Genomic DNA, 20,692 nt, shown 5'->3' with positions numbered 1-20,692 from the left:
ACTGGGTACCCCCCCTCCGTCGCCCCCCCTCCGTCTCCGCTCCTCTCCCGAGGGTCACCATCAATCACGCCGTGGGACGGATGCCCGGAGAGACTGGGACTGGATATGAGCTTTATTCTGATTGGTGTACATGGCTCTGCATTGGAATCCTGGTAAATAGAATAGCAGAGGAGGGACAGACAGAGAGAGAGGGAGAGAGAGAGAGCGAGAGAGGGAAAGGGAGAGTTGGCATGGCAACACAGCTACTCTTGAAGAAAACCACAGAAACAAATAAGGCTTCAGCTCTGTGAAAATATGTGTGTGTGGATCTGTGCGGAGTCGATGCTTATTCCCATTCTGTTCACACACCTTGTTGCATGCAATCAAATGCTGAACAGATCAAGTGTGTGTGTGTGTGTTTGTGTGTGTGCGCACGTCTGATTCCGAGTGTAGTGAAGCAGGCAGCTGCAGATGTAGCTGCCATAAACACAAAAATGAAGCAATCGCGTGAACAGATTTCCGAGGGCTTGGGAAGCGTCGCTCCTCGTGCTTCAAGAGTCGCTGGCGCCTCGGGCTGGAGAAATAGATGCAGATCCTTTTGAATAGGACGGCTCAAAGATGGGGGGGTGGGGGGGGGGGGTCTAACATTTGTGTGAGTGAGGCTGGTTAATTCCCTGAATAAGTCGAGGAGGGATTTGTTGCTCCTGATCTGGGGTGCTGAACGAGTTCTCTTTACCTTCTGATTGCAAACATTCCTCACCTGGCTTGGAATAGTAATGAGGATATTACCTTGTGAGAGGCAGGGAAGTAATTACAAGGAGGGGGGGGGGGATTAATTAGCTATTGTGCCCCCTCCCAGATATTCATCCTCACTCTCCATTTGAATTTGCCCGAAGAACAAATCTCCGACTCCGTGTTTGACTGTGAGATTACGATGAATGTGATTACTGGACGTTTGTTTGTTTGCATCTCCAGATCGAGGCTGGAGGAGCGTAAATCACCCCCCCCCCCCCCCCCCCCCAGCCTCTCTTCACCTGAATTCATCACGATGAGGAACTTTTACTCCGTCTTCGGGGTTCCGGTCGGAGCCACGTGTCACCGTTAGCCAACAGGTGCTGGAGGCGCTTACACAAACGCAGGCTAGTTTGCGAGCTTTAGGCTGGAGCGCATCAAGCGGCCTCCGTTTGTTCAACATCACGCATTACTCATGAGTCTCAACACTTAATCGCAGCCTGTCCCCCTAATGGACGCAGATACACCCCGTGGTAGCAGAGCAGCTTGTTTCTCGGGCTATTCTGGTGATGGTATCAGACTATTTACAGCCTGCTGATGTCTACTCACACACACACACACACACACACACACACACACACATGCACCACACAGTTTTTTGCAGACGCACACTTCTCCCGCGCAGGCCGTTGCCATGGATATATCAAAGCCGAGACTGCAAACTTTGATCAATTATTAACACCGACGGAGCGGAGACGGTGGAGAAGCAGAGAAATGGTGAAACAAAGTGCTTCCCCTCCACTTCCGCTCCTTTTTATTTTAATTTCATCTGCTGTGACACAACCGGTATTCATCACTGGTTCCTACACGTGTCCAGTGCCACTCCAGCCCACTGTGGGGGGGGGGGGGCGGGCGGAATTATGAGGAAATTAGGAGACTCTGAGACTCGAGGCATCTCTGTCTGTCTCGTCCCATCTTCACGTCCTCTTTATATTGTTCAATCTGGAGTTTAATTAGAGGGTGCATTATGGCGAGCAGCTATCTTTGCTTTCCTTTAAAGGTTCTCTCAAAGGCTACATCGGCATATTAATGTCAATACTGATATTGGCTCTGGGAATTTCAGCACCGACGACCACGACGGAGACGACGGCGATGCGTCGTGTACGTGCGGCTGCGAGATTGCATTTTACGACTGCGTGCACACTGCCTCTGTGTGTGTGTGTGTGTGTTGATAGATGTATTTTTGTGTGTCATCAACCCAGGCGCACTCACGAGCCAAGAGCAGCCAAAATCGAATGGTGATGACCCCCGGAGGGTTGCAGCAGACACACCTCTAAGAATAGCAGCAGAGATTCCTCAGCCTTTATTGCGTACCTGCCAACACCCCCTGTTTTCTTTCTCATAAGGGAGACGCGGTGCTTTTTCACCTCTCGCTGCACCGCGTTCCCCTCCCGATGGCGCACGCGTCATTTCCTACGCTTAAAGAAATAAATGAGAAAAGGAGTGACTTTGTGTTCAAGCTGTTGCTTTTTCCTCAGCTGTTTGTTCTTAAAGGTTCTGATTGGGGGAAAACGAGTGTCGGAGCATCCTGCTCTGTGATCTTGCCATTTTAGTTTAATTTTGACCCCTTGCATACTAAAGCCAGATGGAGACTTTATTTTATGCAGGGATTATTTTAAGGCTTCTAAGGGTATTTAGCACTTGTGATCGGATTCGACGTTGATTCACCGCGGAAACAAAACAGTATTATATCTTTTCAGCTGTTATCCCTCCCCTAAGATAGTTTGTAAATTGTTTTCATGACACTTGGTTTGAACTCATCAAATAGCCTTGTGATATTTGGTGATTTAAAAAATAAAATAAAATATATATATATATTTTTTTCTTCTAGAATTGCATTTGTGCCGAGCTTAACTTTTAAAACTGTTTCATATTCAACTAATTCTTCATGCATCAACCATGTGGTGGAGTGGTTCCTATATATTATTATTTTTTACCTTTCCATCCTAATCTTATGCAAATGAGTTTGTCTTTAAGCACATCTTGTAAAACATGATGCCAATGAAGCCAATATAGATATTTATTTCTTACTGGCTGATAAAGGGAAAAAAAAACTTAATCTTGATGCGGGTTCCATTGAAACGGAAGCTCTTCAGCCGAGCCTGCTTTAGTCTTATTTTTAATGCTTGGCCTTCTGAACTGTTGTCGGTTTTGTTCCAATATTTATGTTTGACGGCAAGAAAATATGCAGAAAACTAAAACACAAACAAGCTCTTTAGCCCGCCAAAAATACATAAATAACCTGCAGAAGGTCAGAGTCAAGGTTTTTTATAATGTTATACACAAACGTGGAAAAAGGTCTGAAAATAATAAAACATTATTAAAAGCTGTGTTATGGATGGAAATTTCAAGTTGATGATGAATATTTTACATCTTTCAGAATATATTTAACCCTGTGAACACCAGACAGCTGACGGGCCGCCTCTCAACAAGAGAAGGGAGTCTTTTAAAAAATATCCTCTCCTCAACACAAAGATAAGGCAGCCGTCTGTTTTATGAGAAATAAGACAATGGAGTGATTTTTGCATGAAGGATCTGTGATGTCAGGCGGTACGAGATGTTTCCTATCAAGCTGTGTTCCAAGTCGATACTGTTTTAACCCAGCGAATTGGAAACGGTCATCAGTGCATGGAGACTCGGGGAGCAATTTTACAGCCGTGTGCTCCAAAAGTGAAATTGTTCCAAGTAGGACGATTTCCCATGGAATAATGAGAATCCTTGTTTGAGTTGGCGATGAACGGTGTGGAAGACGGCGTTCCTAGTGTCTCCTCTGCTGTCCTGCTCTTGGTGGCTGTGTGTTAAAATACACCGTTACACCGTCTTACTGTTGTGCATCAGCTATTTTTGGTCTTTGGACTCTTGCGATGAATTTCGTTTTTTAAAGTTGTGCCGCCTCCCCGGACTGCCAGATCACACTGAAGGGAGAGAGGTAACTCCCTTTTTTTTTTTTTTTTACGTTGCTTTGCATTGTAGATATCAGCCTTTTATATGTTTATGATTGTCATTATTTTTTTGTTGAGATCATTTAAAATGTGCTGCATTGGCTTTAGACACGATTCCGTTCTACATTTTGCAAGTCTCGCCATCCTGTGTCCTAAAAAAAAATGAATGCAGACTGGAGTTGTATGGAAAAAGCATGACTTCAAGCTACAACCAAATTATCCTCACACACACAAGACGGATAATATTTCTGTAAGTCCAGTGTCCTTCACCCAGGCAGACACAAACGGTCTGTTAGCTGTCCGACTCTCGGAAGCTTGGGATTCTTCTCATCCACAAGCACTTTGCTTAATGACTAAATAATAAATGATGTCATGATGTGATATCAGGACAGGCGCTCATGCCTTCAGACACTGTGTAGTTTCTCGGTGTTATTGACTGAGGCATGCTGTTGTATTTGCTAGCCGTTATTCTTACGGCGAGCTCTCGCTGTTATTCATGTCCCGCTGACCTCGACAATGGCGGGCCAGACAAGAGAATTGTGGGAAATGTGACGTCGGCTAAAGTTGGCTAAACCTTTTCTCCTGGTCATGAATAAAATACATTTTTCACATGAGGAAAACTGGGACCCAAATACAAACTAACTGACTCGGCTTAGATACAGCTCAGGCATTCAATAAGCAAAAGCACCTCCAGGCAAGGGTTAAAACAGATGAGAAGTCCGGAGCGGGTAATGATGGCCTCAAGGAGAAGGCAGAGTTGGTTCTAAACCGAGCAATCAAAACGAGACACAGGCGAAGGCAATCAGGGCGGGGCAGGGCAGCCAATCACAGCGGAGGGAAACACACAGGAGACAGGAAGTCTGAGCGACAATCTAAGAGCGTCGAGACCGAGACAAGACCAAGACATTTGGAGGTTGAGACCCATGGAAAAATCACAAAAAAACAAAATGACCAGCATCTTTTTGTCATTAAGCTTGCAACAACAACAACAACAACAAAATTCTGCTATGTTGTTTATGAAACAAATCTTAAATCGAAGCAAATTTGTTGTTTCACTTCTACAAATTCTGCAATCCTACTTATTAAAACCGAATTGTCCTGACAAGCTACGATAAATGTCACTTTACAAAGAAAGTTTGAGATGGAGACCCTTAATAAGGACGATCTCGAGAACTACAACACTCGAGCATGTTTAAAATGTTTAAACCCATCGTTTCCTGTTCCTGCTCGTTGAACGACCTAAACCATGGTTCACGATGCGTAGAGGACGTCCAGCATTGTTGTGAAATCATGACCTTTTTTATAAAATAAAGATGGGAAAACTAGAACTAGGAAACTAGTATGATAATCACTTCACATCGCTATTTCCAGGGATGCCCAACCTCCTTCAGAACCCGCTGAATCGGACGCAGGACATGACCTTGATTTCCCACATCCTTTTTTCACCATGGAGGGGGGGGGGGAGTATTTATATGGCACGGTGATAAAAAGGACATCAATCACGACCGAGGAAGATGGACCGTTTAGAGACGTCACGGTCGAGGTTCACAGTATTTTTTAGCATGTAATTATGGCGACTCTTTTCTGTGGCACGATTCCATTGTAATCTCGAGTTAATTGAAAAAAACATCGCTTATTCGGGAGCTCCGTTATTCCATATCTTCCTGGGACTTCAGTGGTGATTACCGCTTTTCCATGAAGAGCCAGTTCAGCCGTTCAGATAAATGTCCCAATTAGAAGCCACATTGTTCGTCGCTGTCATCGGTCCCGGGGGTGATTGTTTGTGACACTCATCTGGAGTGTGTGTGTGTGTGTTTTTCTTAACATGCCTGTGTGTTTTTGTGTTTGTGAGCCATATCCGTGCTGAATCCTTAGACATGTCTGGTGAACAGCGTGGCGACGACGGCCTATCAGTAATCTGGCTGACAGAGCGGTGACGGATCATTCCAGCCACCCTGCCGCCACCTGAACCGGCTGAAAGCGACTTTATTGTCGTGACTTGTGACGCATCCGTTTTGCTCATCGCGCTCACGTTTGTTTGTTTGTTTGTTTGTTTGTTTGTTTGTTTTCTTCCTGACTTTCTGTTTTTATGCATCGATTTGTTCAAAACGTGTCGTGTTTTGATGATCCATTTCACATCGTTTTTTTTCTCCCTCTTCTTGTTTTTTTCTTTTTCACATTTGCATTTGCTTTTTTTTTGCTGCGTCTTGCTATTTCTGTGCCATTTTCTTTACTTTATCTTGACCTTGTCTGTTTTGTTCTTTCCATTCTGCTTGCTTGTCCTTTTCTTTCTCCTTCTTTTCACATTTGCATTGGCCTGTTTGCCGTTCCCTGCTGCTTCTGTCATCTCCCCTTACTTTATCTACTCTTTTTTTCAAGACCGTCTTCCACACTTCATTGCTTATTTGCTTCTTCCCTTTTCTCGCACTCTACTCATTCCATCTCTCTCCTTCGCCCTTATCGTTTTCATTTCTCTCTTCCCCTTTTCTCCCTCCTTCGATCACCTCAAATAATTTCTCTTCTTTATTGATCCACACGCCATCTGCTCAGCTGCCCTTCCATTTAGCGCTGTCATTTTGTCTTTCAGTGTGACCCGGGAGAAGCCACCAAGCTGCTGTATGACCTTCTTTATACCGAGCCCATCAAGATCGTCCTGATGCCCGGCTGCAGCGGCGTCTCCACGCTGGTGGCTGAAGCTGCTCGCATGTGGAACCTCATAGTGGTGGGTGTCTTTTACCGTTTCAGCAGACCGTTTCACGCTTCCAAGACATCTTCGTCACTGCCCAGTTATTTAACTCCAGAGGTTTTCAAAGCGTCTTTGTCAAATTTGAAACGCGGACACGCACACACATATTTTTAGATGCAGCGTGACTCACTTCCTGCGGATATTCTTACATTTCATCTTGTCGCAAAAACAAGCATCCGTAATTCTGCTTTAAAATCATAGTAAAAATATTCCTCCAGAAGTTCAATGTAAAAGAAAATCGTATTTTATGCAGGAAAATAATGCAAATAAAAATAAATAAACCGCAGATACTTTTGGATAATCATTTAAGTGATGGGCATTTATTATTATGCTATGTTCCCCAAATCAACGCTGTACTTGTTTATTGATTTGATATCGCACCATCTGAATTAGTGACTACACACCACATGACAGCTTCACAATCCTGCTCTGACAGCTACACTAATAGCGAGACCAAATAAGCTGCTTCAACTCACATGCTGCGTGATAATCTGTTCTGTAACAGGAACAAATACATCCCAGATCGCTAAATCAGCTGCTGCTGCTGCTGTTTGAAAATATTCCTGCTGCTTTCATCGGTTACCTTCTTCTTGATCCATATCTTGTCACTCTTCTTCTTCTTCCTCTTAGCTTTGTCCTATAATTGAACAGATTAGTCATCAAGAACAATGGGCTCTAGTGGTTGGAATCCGCTCCTCTTTTTTTTAGTCCTGCTCTTCCTCTTTTTATTTCCTCATCATTAAAAACTATTTTCCTGTCTTTTCCTTCCCTTCTTTTTTCTGCCCGGAGCTGACATGTTTTATTTCTGCCCTTATTTCATTCCTTCCATCTCGAGCATCTTTGTCTCCCACGTTTCCTTTCCGCCTCGCTCCCTCAACTTGAGCATTATATATCTCCCCACACACGAGGGGATCTGTCTCCCTTTTACTACATGCCACCACTGGCACCACCTCCTAACCGCCGCACTCAATTATTTCTGTAAGCTGCCTGCCTGCAGGAGCCTCCTCGCATGTCAAACAGCCTCAGCAGAAGACTGGGGAATGAGAAGCAACCTCCATATCTGGACACTGATGAAGGAGGGACTCTCGATCGCCTCCTCTTCCCACAATGTTAATTTGATCCCCGATCTCCTTTTGTAAAAGCAAAGCACCGCGAGCCACAGACAGGCAATGACCGACGGGAGAATCAAGATGTATGTGTGTGTGTGTTTTTAGGAGGCTTCCATGTGGACCTTTGTCTGTCTGGTGCAGAGTGCTGCTATATGTTCTATTTCTGCCACAATAACCTTTAGCTCCTTTGTGGTTCTGACACTGCTTTTATGTCGGGTGAGGGTTTATTGGTGTGCTATCATTCGGAAAATCATTCAGCCCCTCGTTTGAACTTCAGATTTCTGTCTTGAGTTAAATCATTACGCTTTTACTTTGGAAGAGATGAAAGTGTCTGTTTTTTGGGGGGTGTTTTTCTTTTTTATAGTGGTTGCTTTTTAAAGAGTCGTTTCACCCCCAAAAAATAGCAACTAACAAACACTAACAGATTATATATTATACCCTTTTCCCACAAGTTAATGCAGTTTTTTTAATTGTTACTTCCTCCATTTGTCTCTTAGCAGGATCACACAAATTCCACGTGACAAATTTTCATGAAACTCAAAATTGGAAAATGTTTTTGACATGCTGTGAATTAGAAACGCGTCGTCTTTATGAAGCGCATGTCGGAAATCGCTCATTTTCACATGAGCATCAAAACACCTGTCCCCCATTCCCTCATGAATTCTGCAACGTTATTTAATCTTAATGTTCCTGCATCCATTCCTGTTTCATGCATGTCTGTTCCTGAACACGGGTTGTTCTAAAGTTCACCTGTCCCACGGCTACGCTGCAATTAAAAGACTGACTGCTTTCGACTGCATTCCTGTTTGTGCGGGTCCATATTTCCTGTGCAGAACTGTTATGGAGCGGCGGAGCCCAAAACCAGGAATGAGCTATATGAATCTCTTTCTGCACAGACAATTTAGTTGCTTCATTTTAGGGATAAATTGACTCTATATATATAAAGATGGATGATGTGTCTCCACTTCCCCGACTGCACAAAAATGTTCTGCTCGTGTCAGTATGTGCAGAAGCGACTGCGTGGAGGTGGAGGAGGCGTATTCAGTTCATACCCACGCTCCGGCTCGATTTAATCATGACCAGGTTTCAACGGTCAGTCATGGTTTTTAACCCCGTTTTATACCATCTAATTAAACCAAACTTATATATATATATAAAAACTAGGAGGGTATTCTGAAGAGCAGGTACCTCTGCCAAAACCCAACGGCTCAACAAGCTTCACGAATATCTGTCAAGCTAATTATGCAAAATTGATAATAGTGCTGGAAAACCATTCACAAAATTAAAAGTGACAAAAAAAAAAAATTGCTCTACCCGTTCAAATTTACTCAGATTATTGATAATGCATCAAGTATCTAGTGATTTTTTTAGGCACAGGAATGGATGCAGGTAAACTTTGATTGGTCGTTGGTCTGACTATACCTCTCGAAAAGTATAATAAAAATCCATTCCTAGCTTAAAAAAAAAATTTTTTTTTATATATATATATATATATATATATATAATGCTTCTAATAAGCAAGCTAGCAGCAGTGAATTATTATTTTTTAATTACAGGAAAATATCTTTTAAGGATGAAAAAATATTTGACTTTGCCACTAGGGGTCAATTGAGATGCTTCGTCTCCACGTTTATAGCGAGGTGTCATATCGTCCATACAGAAACTGGGAGTTTCATGTGATTTTCTGTAGTAAATGAGAAAAGTCAACCGTATCCATTAAATATATTCCTCTGTCAGTTGACCTGATCTCGCCCGCCTGCATGTGTGGACGTAGGTTACCGACATCCCTCACGTTTTTTACCTCCTTTCTTTATCTCCTTTCCTCCTTTCTCCCTGTCTTTCCCTGCCGCGCCCAGATCAGCCGTCACCTCACTCCCTCCTATCATCTTGATGCCGTCGCCTACCTTCCTCCGCCACACTGGCAGTTGTCATAGTGGAGAGTCCACATTCTACATGACATTTGACATCTACCATCATCATGCCTCCTTTTGCTCCTCGTGGTTAAAATCCCCACACTGTATTGGTAATGGGGCTGAGATTAGCGCTGCGGAGGAGGAGGAGGATAGGCCGCCTCTATCAGTAGCGGCTCCCTGAACGCCAGGCAGCCCCTTTTTAAAGGAGCTACCTGTCGAGGGTTTCATCTCGAGTTGTCACTGTGAAACTAATTGTTCTCTGTTTTTTGGCTGGCGATTCCGCCATCCGTTTCCTTGACTGATTTCTTCACAGTGTGCCTGTTTTGGGAACTGTGCCTGAAAATTCAAATTATATAGGTCCAATTAAAGAACGGATGATCACTGTTTGCACCAATAATTAGGTATGTTTCTTGTATTTTGCATAATAATGTGTCATTATGCCCTGCGATGGACTGGCGGCTTGTCCAGGGTGTACCCCGCCTCTCGCCCATTGACTGCTGGGATTGGCTCCAGCTTGGCCCGAGACCCGATGACGGAATAAGCGGTTGGGTAATGAATGAATGTGTCATTATTTCAAATTTGCGATTTCATGGCAAAATATGCATGCAAAGACCCTGAACCCATCGTTTCATTGATCTTTTTTTTTTAAATCATGGAGCTTATTCCGCACCTGATAAGCCGGAGGGAAGCTAAAAGGGGGCCGGGAGGGAGGAGGCGTTGATGGAAATGGAACCGGGGATTGTTTCTCTGTGTTTCTGCTGCCGTTCCTCTCTGTTGTTTGCTGTTTGATCCAGTCATCATCAAAGAGGGAAGAAGGAGCGAGTCCTGATGTGAATGCATTTTGATTGAAGCCTGTTTACTGCTCCTGTATCCTCTATTTCTCACGCCACTCCGATATCCTGGACTGTCTCATTAGCGTTTTTTGTTCAGATTTTTCTCTCCTTGTTTCGCAGCTCTCCTACGGCTCCAGCTCGCCGGCTCTGTCCAACCGCCAGCGCTTCCCCACCTTCTTCCGCACTCACCCGTCGGCCACCCTTCACAACCCCACCAGGGTGCAGCTGTTCCAGAAGTGGAAGTGGACCCGCATCGCCACCATCCAACAGACGACGGAAGTCTTCACCTCCGTCAGTACCTTTGCTCCATTTCAGCCCACCCTCGCCTCCGCGCCGTTTTGTCTGCTCCATTATCTTTATTAAAGTGTACGCTGCACGATTTAGAAGAGCTGCTGCTCACATTACCCCCCCTTCAAACTATCTCTCTTTGCAATTGATGAAGGATTTTAAAAAGTAATTTGTTGAGAAATATTGACTGTGGGGTTGCTTTCTGTGATGGCGGTTAATGATCTCGCTCTCGCGCTCTTTTGTCTCCCTCCTTATATTCTACTCTTCTTTGTTCCACTTGTGTTCATTCGTTTAAAAGTCTATCCCCTCCCTTGCTGCCTTTATCGCGCATCCCCACGCTCCATCCCTTTTCCTGACATTTCTCATATGCGCTTCCCATTTTCTGACGTGTTTTTTGTCCTTCCAGACTTTGCTGCGATTCCTTTGTCTCTCGGCTGTTTCTACCCGCCACCTCTCCGTGTCCCTCTTTGCTGAGCTGCCTCTCTAACCACCTCCTCCTCTCTCTGCCTGCCTCCCCCCCCCCCCTGTCTCCCCCTTTCATCTTGCAGACTCTGGACGATCTGGAGCAGAGGGTGAAGGAGGCGGGCATCGAGATCAGCGTTCGCCAGAGTTTTCTCACCGACCCGGCTGTTGCTGTCAAGAATCTCAAGGTGCTTTGATTAAAAATTTACCTCAGCTGCTGGTCGCCCTCTCTCTCCTCCCCCCCCCCCCCCTCTCCTTCCCTCGCCGACTCACAGCTGCACACAATACCATTAGCATAGAGCAGATTTTGATAGAGGAAATTAATGCACTATGCTAATTAGCAACCCCTGAACAGCGGGAACTTTGGCGCGCTGAGCCGCCACGCCGAGCTGTGCTGCGGTGAAGCTATATCTCTTCCTCTGGTGTAACTAAGCAATGGTTTGTTCTCATGTTTCGACGCAGCGCCAGGATGCAAGGATCATCGTGGGGCTGTTTTATGAGACTGAAGCCAGGAAGGTGTTTTGTGAGGTTTGTACCTTTTTTTTTTTCTCACTCGATTAATCTCAGCAGACTGATCCTGACTGGCTATTAGCAGAAATGGAGCTTTGTAATGAGCTGTTTTAATGTCTGAATGAATTTCCTTGTTTGGCAGTTACACAACACCCTCAACTCGTCTCTGGGAATAATTCACCTCATGCTTATTTATCATTCGCTCTCCCCCGCCCCCCACATCTGCCTCCCTCCCTCCCTCCCTCCCGGATGCAGGTGTTCAAGGAGAAGCTCTACGGCAAGAAGTATGTGTGGTTCCTGATTGGTTGGTACGCTGACAACTGGTTCAAGATCAAAGACCCGGCTATCAACTGCACAGTGGAGAATATGACGGAGGCCGTGGAGGGACACGTGACCACGGAGATCGTCATGCTGAATCCCGAGACGGTCCGCGGCGTCTCCAACATGGTGGGAAACCTCTCGTTGCTGTTTGTTTGACATTAAATAATAAGTGAAGTCTTCTGAATAATACAAGTGTTGGATGACTTTGTAATGGCATCAAACAGAGCACAGCTGTGCTTTATAATAAAGTACAAGTGGCAAATTAAGTTCCTAATGGACAATTACAACATAAACACCGTACAGAAGGTGATTTGCCAGTCAAGATAATTGAATAAGATATTTAATAAAGGTTGAGATGCGTGACAAACATTTCTGAATATATTAATTGGCAGCAGCATTAAAACATGTTGTCAAACTCCATTAATGGAAAGAAATATAACAGGCTGGTTTACACGATTTATTATCTGTATTTTACAACAAAAATGAGAAACAAAATGGGCCAACTTTTGTGCTCCTGACTTTTATTCATTCGTATTCTATGATATGTGGTAGATCCTCACAGGGATGTCATTGCATCATTTTTTTGTTGAGGTCATGCAATAGCAAAGACTGGTTTTCTACAATTCAGGATGTTCTGGATCATCACATGTACTTCCTTTTCTCATATATTACCTCCTCAAAAACAGGTCATCTGAATGTGTACCACGAGTGCAAAGGCCATTTTTGCAGTACCGTCAAAACTAAAGATGGCATGTTATCAGAAAACACGCAAACATGTGGCCTGAATCTGTGAATCAACAGCATGGATGGAAACGTACGCGTATAGACGTTCTGTGAGAGCACCTGCCATTCTCTGCGTCTCTTTCATCCATCGCTCTCCTCTGTTCACCCTTCGTAATCCTCTTAAACTGCCTCTTCCTGCCTCCCATTGCTCGACCTTGTCTGACTCTGCTGGTCTGTGGTGGATCATCCCTTCGCTCTTCTTGTTTACCCATCACTTCTTTTCCTCGTTCTCATCATTTCCTCATCCCCCCCCCCCCCCCCCCCCTGTCCTCTGCTCACATTTAATCAGCAGCTGCTGTTTATATTCATACAGCACCTGCCACTACCTGCTGATTTAGCTGTTGATGTGTTGCTCAACGGGTGATAAGAATTACAGCCAGAACTGTGGCGCATAGTCAATCTATTCAAATTCAATTTCCAAGTTTGAAATTGGCATATTTCTTCGAGACCGAGCACTCGCATGAGACTTGCGTGCCAATGACACAGGGACCTGGCGAGCTACTTTTCTGTCAGTAGTGGCAGAATTAAATGTCAAATGCAAAGGTAGAATTTTGATGAGACAAATTTGATGTCGCTGAATTGGGGCTGTGTGAGCTTAATGTGCCTCATGGCAGTCGTTTCACATCATACGTGTCCCCGCTTTCAGAGCGACATATTAATGTTTACTGCCATTTAATTGCGGAAGGAGCTCAAAACTGCTTAATTTTGGGATATGAATGGAAATGCTTCGGCGCCGAGCGGGTATGAAGATTTTAATTTCAATTTCAGAATTGCTCTGGAGCTACTTTTCATTCTTAGGGTACACTCTTGACTTCTATTTTTAATTTTTTTATTGTAACCGTGTTTCCCAGCTGCTCCCTGTGTGGGAGTTTTATGTATAAATGCCAGAAGCAAGAAAATAATCATCTCTACCATCAGAGACAAAAAAAAAACGGTTCCTGCTTTTAACGCTAATCAGAGTCACTCTGGCTAATGTTTGCTAAAAGGAATATTTAATAGAATGAAATAGCCTCTATATGGGACAACCTTGTGAAATATAGTTTTAGCCACCTCTTAATTATAATAGCTCAATGCACCGATGTTACATATGAGGAATTTGGTTTTATTTGGTATTTGTTTGCTGTTTCCTTTACTGTTTAGATGCTAAACTAATCTGGCTCTTGCTTTACATTGAATGTACAGGCCTGAGAGTGGCATCGACTCTTGATAAGATAGAAAATCAATACGTTTTATAAAATGTTGATCTTTAAGATGGTCACACGTCTCTGCTAATCTAGCCCATGTGCCCTTAAATTAGCCCTTCAGTTCTGTGTCTCCAATGCCCGCCTTACCAGTTAGCTCAAACCATTGTGTCCTTGAAGCAAAACCCTAAGTCAGCATTTCTAATGGATATAAGTCCATTTAGATTTGTGTGTATTTTGTGTACTAAAATACAGCTCATGATGGATGGACGGAGTAATTTTGTTCTCTCGACCCATCCTTGATTTCATTAAGGGAGTTAAAATGATATCGACTTTTAATCTTGAGTGTTTTCCTTTAAAGCCCTTAAAAGCATGAGTCACCACTGGCTCGCTTTTGTTGTGTCCTCTTCTTTGACATTGAGTGACGGACATACTAGCGTCTGGGATATTAAATATAAAAATGCCCTTAATGTCGTCCTTGTTTACAACATCTCGTTTCGTCGGAGGGACTCCGGCATTGATACCGGCGTCTGTCCTTCTTTCAGACGTCGCAGGAGTTTATTGCCGCTTTGATGTCTCGTCTGGGTGGAAAGAACCCAGAGGAGACCGGTGGGTTTCAGGAGGCCCCCCTAGCCTACGATGCAGTTTGGGCTCTGGCCCTCGCTCTCAATAAGACCGTGGCGCCGCTCAAGGCTAAGGGTCGACGGCTGGAGGATTTCAACTACAACAACCACGACATCACCTCTGAGATCTACCGGGCCCTCAACACCAGCTCCTTTGAAGGAGTTTCGGTAAGAGTCTATGCTCAAATGTCTTTTGTATATTTTTTTCTTCATATATTAATATACTGCAATTCCATTTTCTCAGCAATATTAACAGTATATAATATACCTTCATGTTTAATAGAAATAAATACCGGTACAATTTGTTGATCAGTGAGAGCTGAGCAGAATCTTTGATACACCAGAACACTCCTGCATATTGGTGTGTGTGTGTGTGTGTGTGTGTGTGTGTGTGTGTGTGTGTGTGTGTGTGTGTGTGTGTGTGTGTGTGTGTGTGCATGTGCGTGTGTGAGCACCATCTGTTACTGCTGCCCCGTGGCTACACTTCTGTAGGAGACACACATGCTACCCGCTTACATTAGGTCGTTCCTTATCGATACACCGCCTTCGATTTGCGCGACAAACAAATCAAACCAAATATAATGCGGAGCGTTAGAAACAGCCCCCCCCCCCTCAGTAGACGGATGTGAGGAGCCGAGAGTGTAAGGATCTAAAGCAAACAGCTCTGACACATATTCATACACGAGGTAATGATGATGAATGGCCCTCATGTCAGTGGGCTGTGAAAAACATTCGGAACACCTCGGTATAATGCGAGATTTATGGCGTTATCGCCGCCTCCCCTGTGGCCCCCGCCTCCTCCCGTTCTCGCTGCCGTTCAAACTATTGACTCTCGTGGATGTTTCAATGCTAACACCAAGGATGCATGGAAGAATGATGGATGAAGCGTTTGAAACCAACTTTAGCTGCATTATTTCTCTATATAGATCAAAGCCAATAAACACCAGTGCTTTTTTTGCACGACAAAACAAAATATTTTTTATCTTCAGCGGCTTTCCCGTCGCCTTTCCTCGCCGGCTCGCCCCATTTACGCAGAAGTTGATTTTGGCATCGGCTATCTCGGCTGCCAGCTCAGCGGTGAAACAAAGACAATCCCTTTTTGTGTTGTCGTCGTGTAAACGGTGCAAAAAACAGGCTGTGTAAAGTGTTTGAATGCAGTGATGTGCGGCGAGTTATGACGTCAGATTAGCGCGCAGTTTATCCAGGTCACACACGTCTTTATCGGGAAATAAAAAACCCCAGGAATGCAGGATTTGTTCAACAATTTCGACAAAGACGGAGGTTAGACTGTTCGAGTTCGAGGGAATTTCCATAATCGCTGGAAATTCCACAATGCTGCCGACAGAACGTTAGTTTGATTATCCTGATCACAATAAATCACATTAGAGAACACGAGACATAGATATTGATCCACAGAGGTATAGGATAGGCTTGTTAGTCCTTCCTCAAGGGGGGGGGGGAGCGAAGGTGTTTAATGAGAGCCCCTGGGACATCCAGAAGAACCGGTGTTCGAACCTCACCGGCTGATTTCCTCACCATCTTTTTCCTGAATTGTTTTAATAAATGTTTAAATCTTGCAAAATATTCTCTCCATTGATCATCCATGTCTGAAAGGGATAAAAGACCCGATGAGAGTTAAGGAAAACTAACAGTTTGCTTGTATACTTGCCCTTTTGAAAGTTCATAATGCTTTTCACTAGAATTGCGCTACCTTCAAATCTTAATGCCTCTGTCAGGACCCCCCCCCCCCCCCCCAACCACCACCACCTTTATTCCAGCCTGTGTGGGGAGATAAGCTAACTGGATAGTGGCATCAGTCTATTCATCCAGCCTTTGGCAAGAAAAAAAATGAATATATTCATCAAAATGTCGCCCTCTTCCTTTAAGGGAGGCTTTAATCGTTTGGAAAAAACTAAAATAAAACCAACCTTTCTGCCTGTCTCTCAGGGACAAGTGGTGTTTGACGCTCAGGGATCCAGGATGGCAATGACTCTTATCGAGCAGCTGCAAGGTAAATCCCTCCCACACTGCCCTCCCACAGATGTTGCATTGCCTGAACAATATATTTCACTCATTCATCAAACAAATCACTGCTGACAGTATTCATCATTTATTGATTGTTCCTTTCATCTTATTCCAGAGGAGTGCCTCTTTTTGTTTTGGAAGATAAGGGGGGGGGGGGGGCATCACTGAGATTGAGCTCAATGTCCTCTAACTGTACATGCACACGGTGCAGGAATGTGTTGACTCTCGGCTTTGCTCTAATTAGGCACAAGCCTTCGTTTTAAGCCGTTTCTGGAAATGGCATCCTATTTGTCACCAGCGACTTAATGAGTTTTCCCGCACAGGATAAGGTTGAGGATTATTTTCTACCTCTGTTCTCTTTGGCGTCCTGAAGGATGAGCATTTATAATCCTGCCCCCCTTCCCCTCACATTCTGTCTCATATTTCCTGTTGTGGCGTCGAGGTAATTTGACATCCACAATGAGACGACCTGACTCACATCCCTGAATCACGTTGGGACCTCATCAGTATTCCTGGTCAAGACCGCCACATAAGCTCCTTTTTTTCTGCTTCCTTTTCTCCTTCTTCTCCCCTTGGTGCTTCTTTGTTTGTCCTTCTTTGTGCACCTTTAATTCCATCACCTCTATTATCTATTCATTGCTATATATTTCTGTACCCAGACATCCTATTAATGTGAAAGCACAGGAATGATGGGGAAATAGTTTCATTCTCTCTGACATTTGTGCTTTTATTTCCTTCTCTCTTTGTTTTTGTTTTTTTGTATTTTTATTGTGGCTTTTCCCTCTCCCCAATCAAACAGGAGGCAGTTACAAGAAGATCGGTTACTATGACAGCTCTCAGAAGAACCTGTCTTGGTTTGGAAATGATGTCTGGATAGGTAAGATGGAGTTTGTGACGTTCTTTGCTCGGCTTCTTATGTCTGTGATGCTGTGAGTCAACAGGGATGCATATTTGCGCGGTGACATAAGAGCTCCTTCATGTGGCTTTATATAATGGTTTTATAGCTTTAATTATATAGAATCATTCTGGAGTTTCTCCAACCGCCAGCTTGGGTGAAGATGGTTATTTGGATGCTGACGCTTTCCCACAATTAGTCCCCTCGCACACTCGACTGTCCAGCATGCATCAGGATGTTTGTCGAGCAGATGCGCGATAATGAGGTGGGGCGGCGTCGAGCTGTGAGTGGCTCACCCCAGCGGTTTCACTGTGGGGTCCACCCTCAGACGGATTCCGTGACTCCTCTGGTGAGTCAGCTGTAGGCTACGTCCTAAACCTCTTCAAACAAGGAGGAATTTATGTGGCTGACCATTTCTGTTTGTTTGTTTGTTTGGGTAACGATGCAGATTCTGTATCACTTTCTTGAACCTTGCAAAAATAAGGCAAGATTGAGACAATGTTTTTCTTATAATTTGTCCCCCCCCATTATGCACAGACTTCACTCTCGTAGATATCATATCATGTCGCCATGGTGACATCACCTCAATGTGAGCCACGGCCCTGGATGTATTTGTATAACTGGTGCTTGGCTCATGGAGTTTTACAAAGCCTGCAATCTGTTTCAGCTTCGATTACAAAAGCATCGGCAGAACTTCGAGCGCTTTCTTCTGCTGGCATAGATTTGTATGCATTTTGGTATATCTGCTAAAAAAAATCACTTAAAGTGGAAGCCTGTCTGTGTCAAGACGTCTTCTGTTTATTAGCACTGACTCGGAGAGGGCGTGTCGCTGCAGCAGATTGCAGCAATGAAATGGTCAAAGTGAAAGAGTCTTATTTGCCTCCTTGACTCGTGTGTCGCATCCACGGCGGCAGCTCCTGCTGCTGACCATGTGGGTAAGCGGGCCGTCACCTCACGACTGCCCCATCACTCCTGAACCTCTGACTTCACTGTTGCATGTCAAGCTCGCGCCACACAAACCAAAACAGACTCTCCAACTCCTGCTGTCGATGTTCTAGGTTGTTGAGAAAACCTATTGCTGCTGCTTTACCTCAGACACTAAGACCAACATGGTGGTTGTTTACTGGCCTGCCCCTCCCTGTGAGAGGTGACAAACATGTGCCTGGACAGAGTGCACCACTAATCAAATCCTGTAGAGAGCTGCATTAAAAAATGGAAGGAAATGACTGTTGCCAAGGCTTAACTGAAATCAAAGGAAGTGGTGATTCCGGGTCGGGATGAGTGGCATGTCGGCCGGTGACCTGCGTGCATGTAGGCAGCATGTCCTTCGCGGAGAAGCGGGGGGGGGGGGGGGGGGGGGCAGCTCAGTTAACCCAGATACAAGACGCCAGGTTCAAACTGACTTCATCAGAGGTGAGTATTGTTTTCTTCCTTTTTGCTTTTTGTCTTGCTGGATTTATTCTTGTTCTGTTTTTTTTTTTTTTTACCTAAACTAAACACACATCCATTTCTACTTGTTGTGAGGAAATGAGTAATTTCCTGGCCTCTTGAGCCGAATCCGTTTTTTTCTTTCCTGAAGTGGGGGTCGTTTGATTCGTTCCATCGTTGACAGGGTGGAGTCACACCTTAACCCCTGCTCTTGTTTCCCTGCGTGTTTACCACCAGGCGCCTCCCTGCCTCACTTTCTCACTCTCTTCAATCGCTTCTGCTCGGCTCTTCTTCTAATCGCTGTGGCAACTGGCATAGAGCTGGGTCTCCATGGCAACACCTTGTCCTCATTCCTTGACGAAGGACAGAGTTGACACACACACACACACACACAGGCCTGCACACAGCATTAAGTACACATTTACCATCTATAGATTTCTCTTTTATGCATCATATTATAATAATACACCAGCTCAGTGCAAACAGCCAAACGCATAAATGAATAAAAAGGCTTTAAATTAGACATCCTATCACACAAAGAGTCGGTGAACGCTGGTGTATATTGTATTTAAATTAGCTAGATATATGAGCGATACTTCAAGGTAAGGAGCAGATGAATTTTTGAGTTTCTCCCCCAGGAAATGGGTAAATACTTAAAATCATTACTAATGCAAAGAACTTTAATTGTTCTAAAAGCCACTTGATTTCCTTCTAACATTTTAGGGATGATCCTTTTAAGAAGGATGCTGTGGATCATGTAAGATCTGCTGCCTCTCATCGTATAAACATGAAGGATGCGATGTTGGAATTTGAGCAATTAAAACATGTTGGAGGTGGAAACTGTGAAAATGAGAAGCAGCTGATGCTAGCGCCTTCACTTGTCGGCTTCCCTTCCAGCTAGGAAGCATACTTTTTTTTTTTATACAATAAAACAGAAGAGTCAAGGTTTTAAATGAGCTAAAATTAAGTTCGAGCAAGGCTTTAAAGTCCTTTTCATTTCAAGTAATAACACAGAATTACTAAGACAAAGGTTTCAATTGTGAGAACTATTCATTTTGCTTTCTTTTTTTTTTATTCTCATTAAAACTTGCTTCTGCAACCCCCGAATGCAACAAGATTGTTCTTCCGAAACCGACCGTTCTTCTTTAAACCAGCCAGCCACATGCAGCAGTGCCGAGGAAGGCTGTGTTCCGTCAGTGGGATTTTAATGAGGTTTTCTCCAGTCGGTTCAACCACTTTGTCTGCCCTCCTTAACTTGTTTTTGATAAGACTCTGGCAACGCATGGCACGTGTCATACTTCTACACATAGATGTGACAAATCTAGGCCACTCAACACGTGGGCACGTGTTGCGATCGCTGTCGAGGCTGTGAACTGCACAGGTGGGCAAAGAGTCCCATGAGCAAAGTTTTTTTTTTTTTTATTATTATAGAGAAGAATAATATGGATAACTTCAATTACCGGTAAATAATATATGGAGATATAAACTGTCTGCAGGCTTTGAAATGTTTTAAGAGTCATTACAGCCACTCAGTTGGGCCGTAGAGGGTATTAATATTTCCTCTCATCAGCTGCAGACACTGATGTATTTTTATGTCGGTTGACACACTCGACATCTTTGAACTGAAAGTTAGATTGTGCTGCAGAAAGAAGGACGGCCCCATCAGACGTATAACAAAAGCCGTCGCCCGCTGCTTCAGCAGCTAAAAAGCACGTTGTCTCATAGTGTTAAACTTTAATGAAGTCAGAATATCAATAATCTATGCATTCATTCTCTCTCTCGCTCTCTCTCGCGCTCCCTCCCTCCCTCATCCAGTCCAGGCCGCATTAATTTAATTAGTTAATTATCAAAAAAGAATTGCC

The 20,692-nt window shown here is 44.1% G+C and overlaps 1 protein-coding gene across 1 annotated transcript in view; it reads left to right on the top strand.

Annotated features, from left to right (window-relative positions):
- gabbr1a (gamma-aminobutyric acid (GABA) B receptor, 1a) overlaps window positions 1–20,692 on the top strand; it is a 53,077-nt gene that overhangs the window by 13,054 nt on the left and 19,331 nt on the right. Inside the window, exons 7-14 of the mRNA XM_068760555.1 lie at window positions 6,301–6,435; window positions 10,435–10,605; window positions 11,151–11,252; window positions 11,527–11,592; window positions 11,830–12,021; window positions 14,405–14,650; window positions 16,430–16,493; window positions 17,307–17,384. Coding sequence (XP_068616656.1) covers window positions 6,301–6,435; window positions 10,435–10,605; window positions 11,151–11,252; window positions 11,527–11,592; window positions 11,830–12,021; window positions 14,405–14,650; window positions 16,430–16,493; window positions 17,307–17,384 — 1,054 coding nt within the window. The remainder of the gene's footprint in view (window positions 1–6,300; window positions 6,436–10,434; window positions 10,606–11,150; window positions 11,253–11,526; window positions 11,593–11,829; window positions 12,022–14,404; window positions 14,651–16,429; window positions 16,494–17,306; window positions 17,385–20,692) is intronic.

Source organism: Brachionichthys hirsutus, chromosome 3 (assembly GCF_040956055.1).
Source record: "Brachionichthys hirsutus isolate HB-005 chromosome 3, CSIRO-AGI_Bhir_v1, whole genome shotgun sequence".
NCBI classification, from domain to species: Eukaryota; Metazoa; Chordata; class Actinopteri; order Lophiiformes; family Brachionichthyidae; genus Brachionichthys; species Brachionichthys hirsutus.
This window is presented reverse-complemented; position numbering and strand designations above follow the sequence as displayed.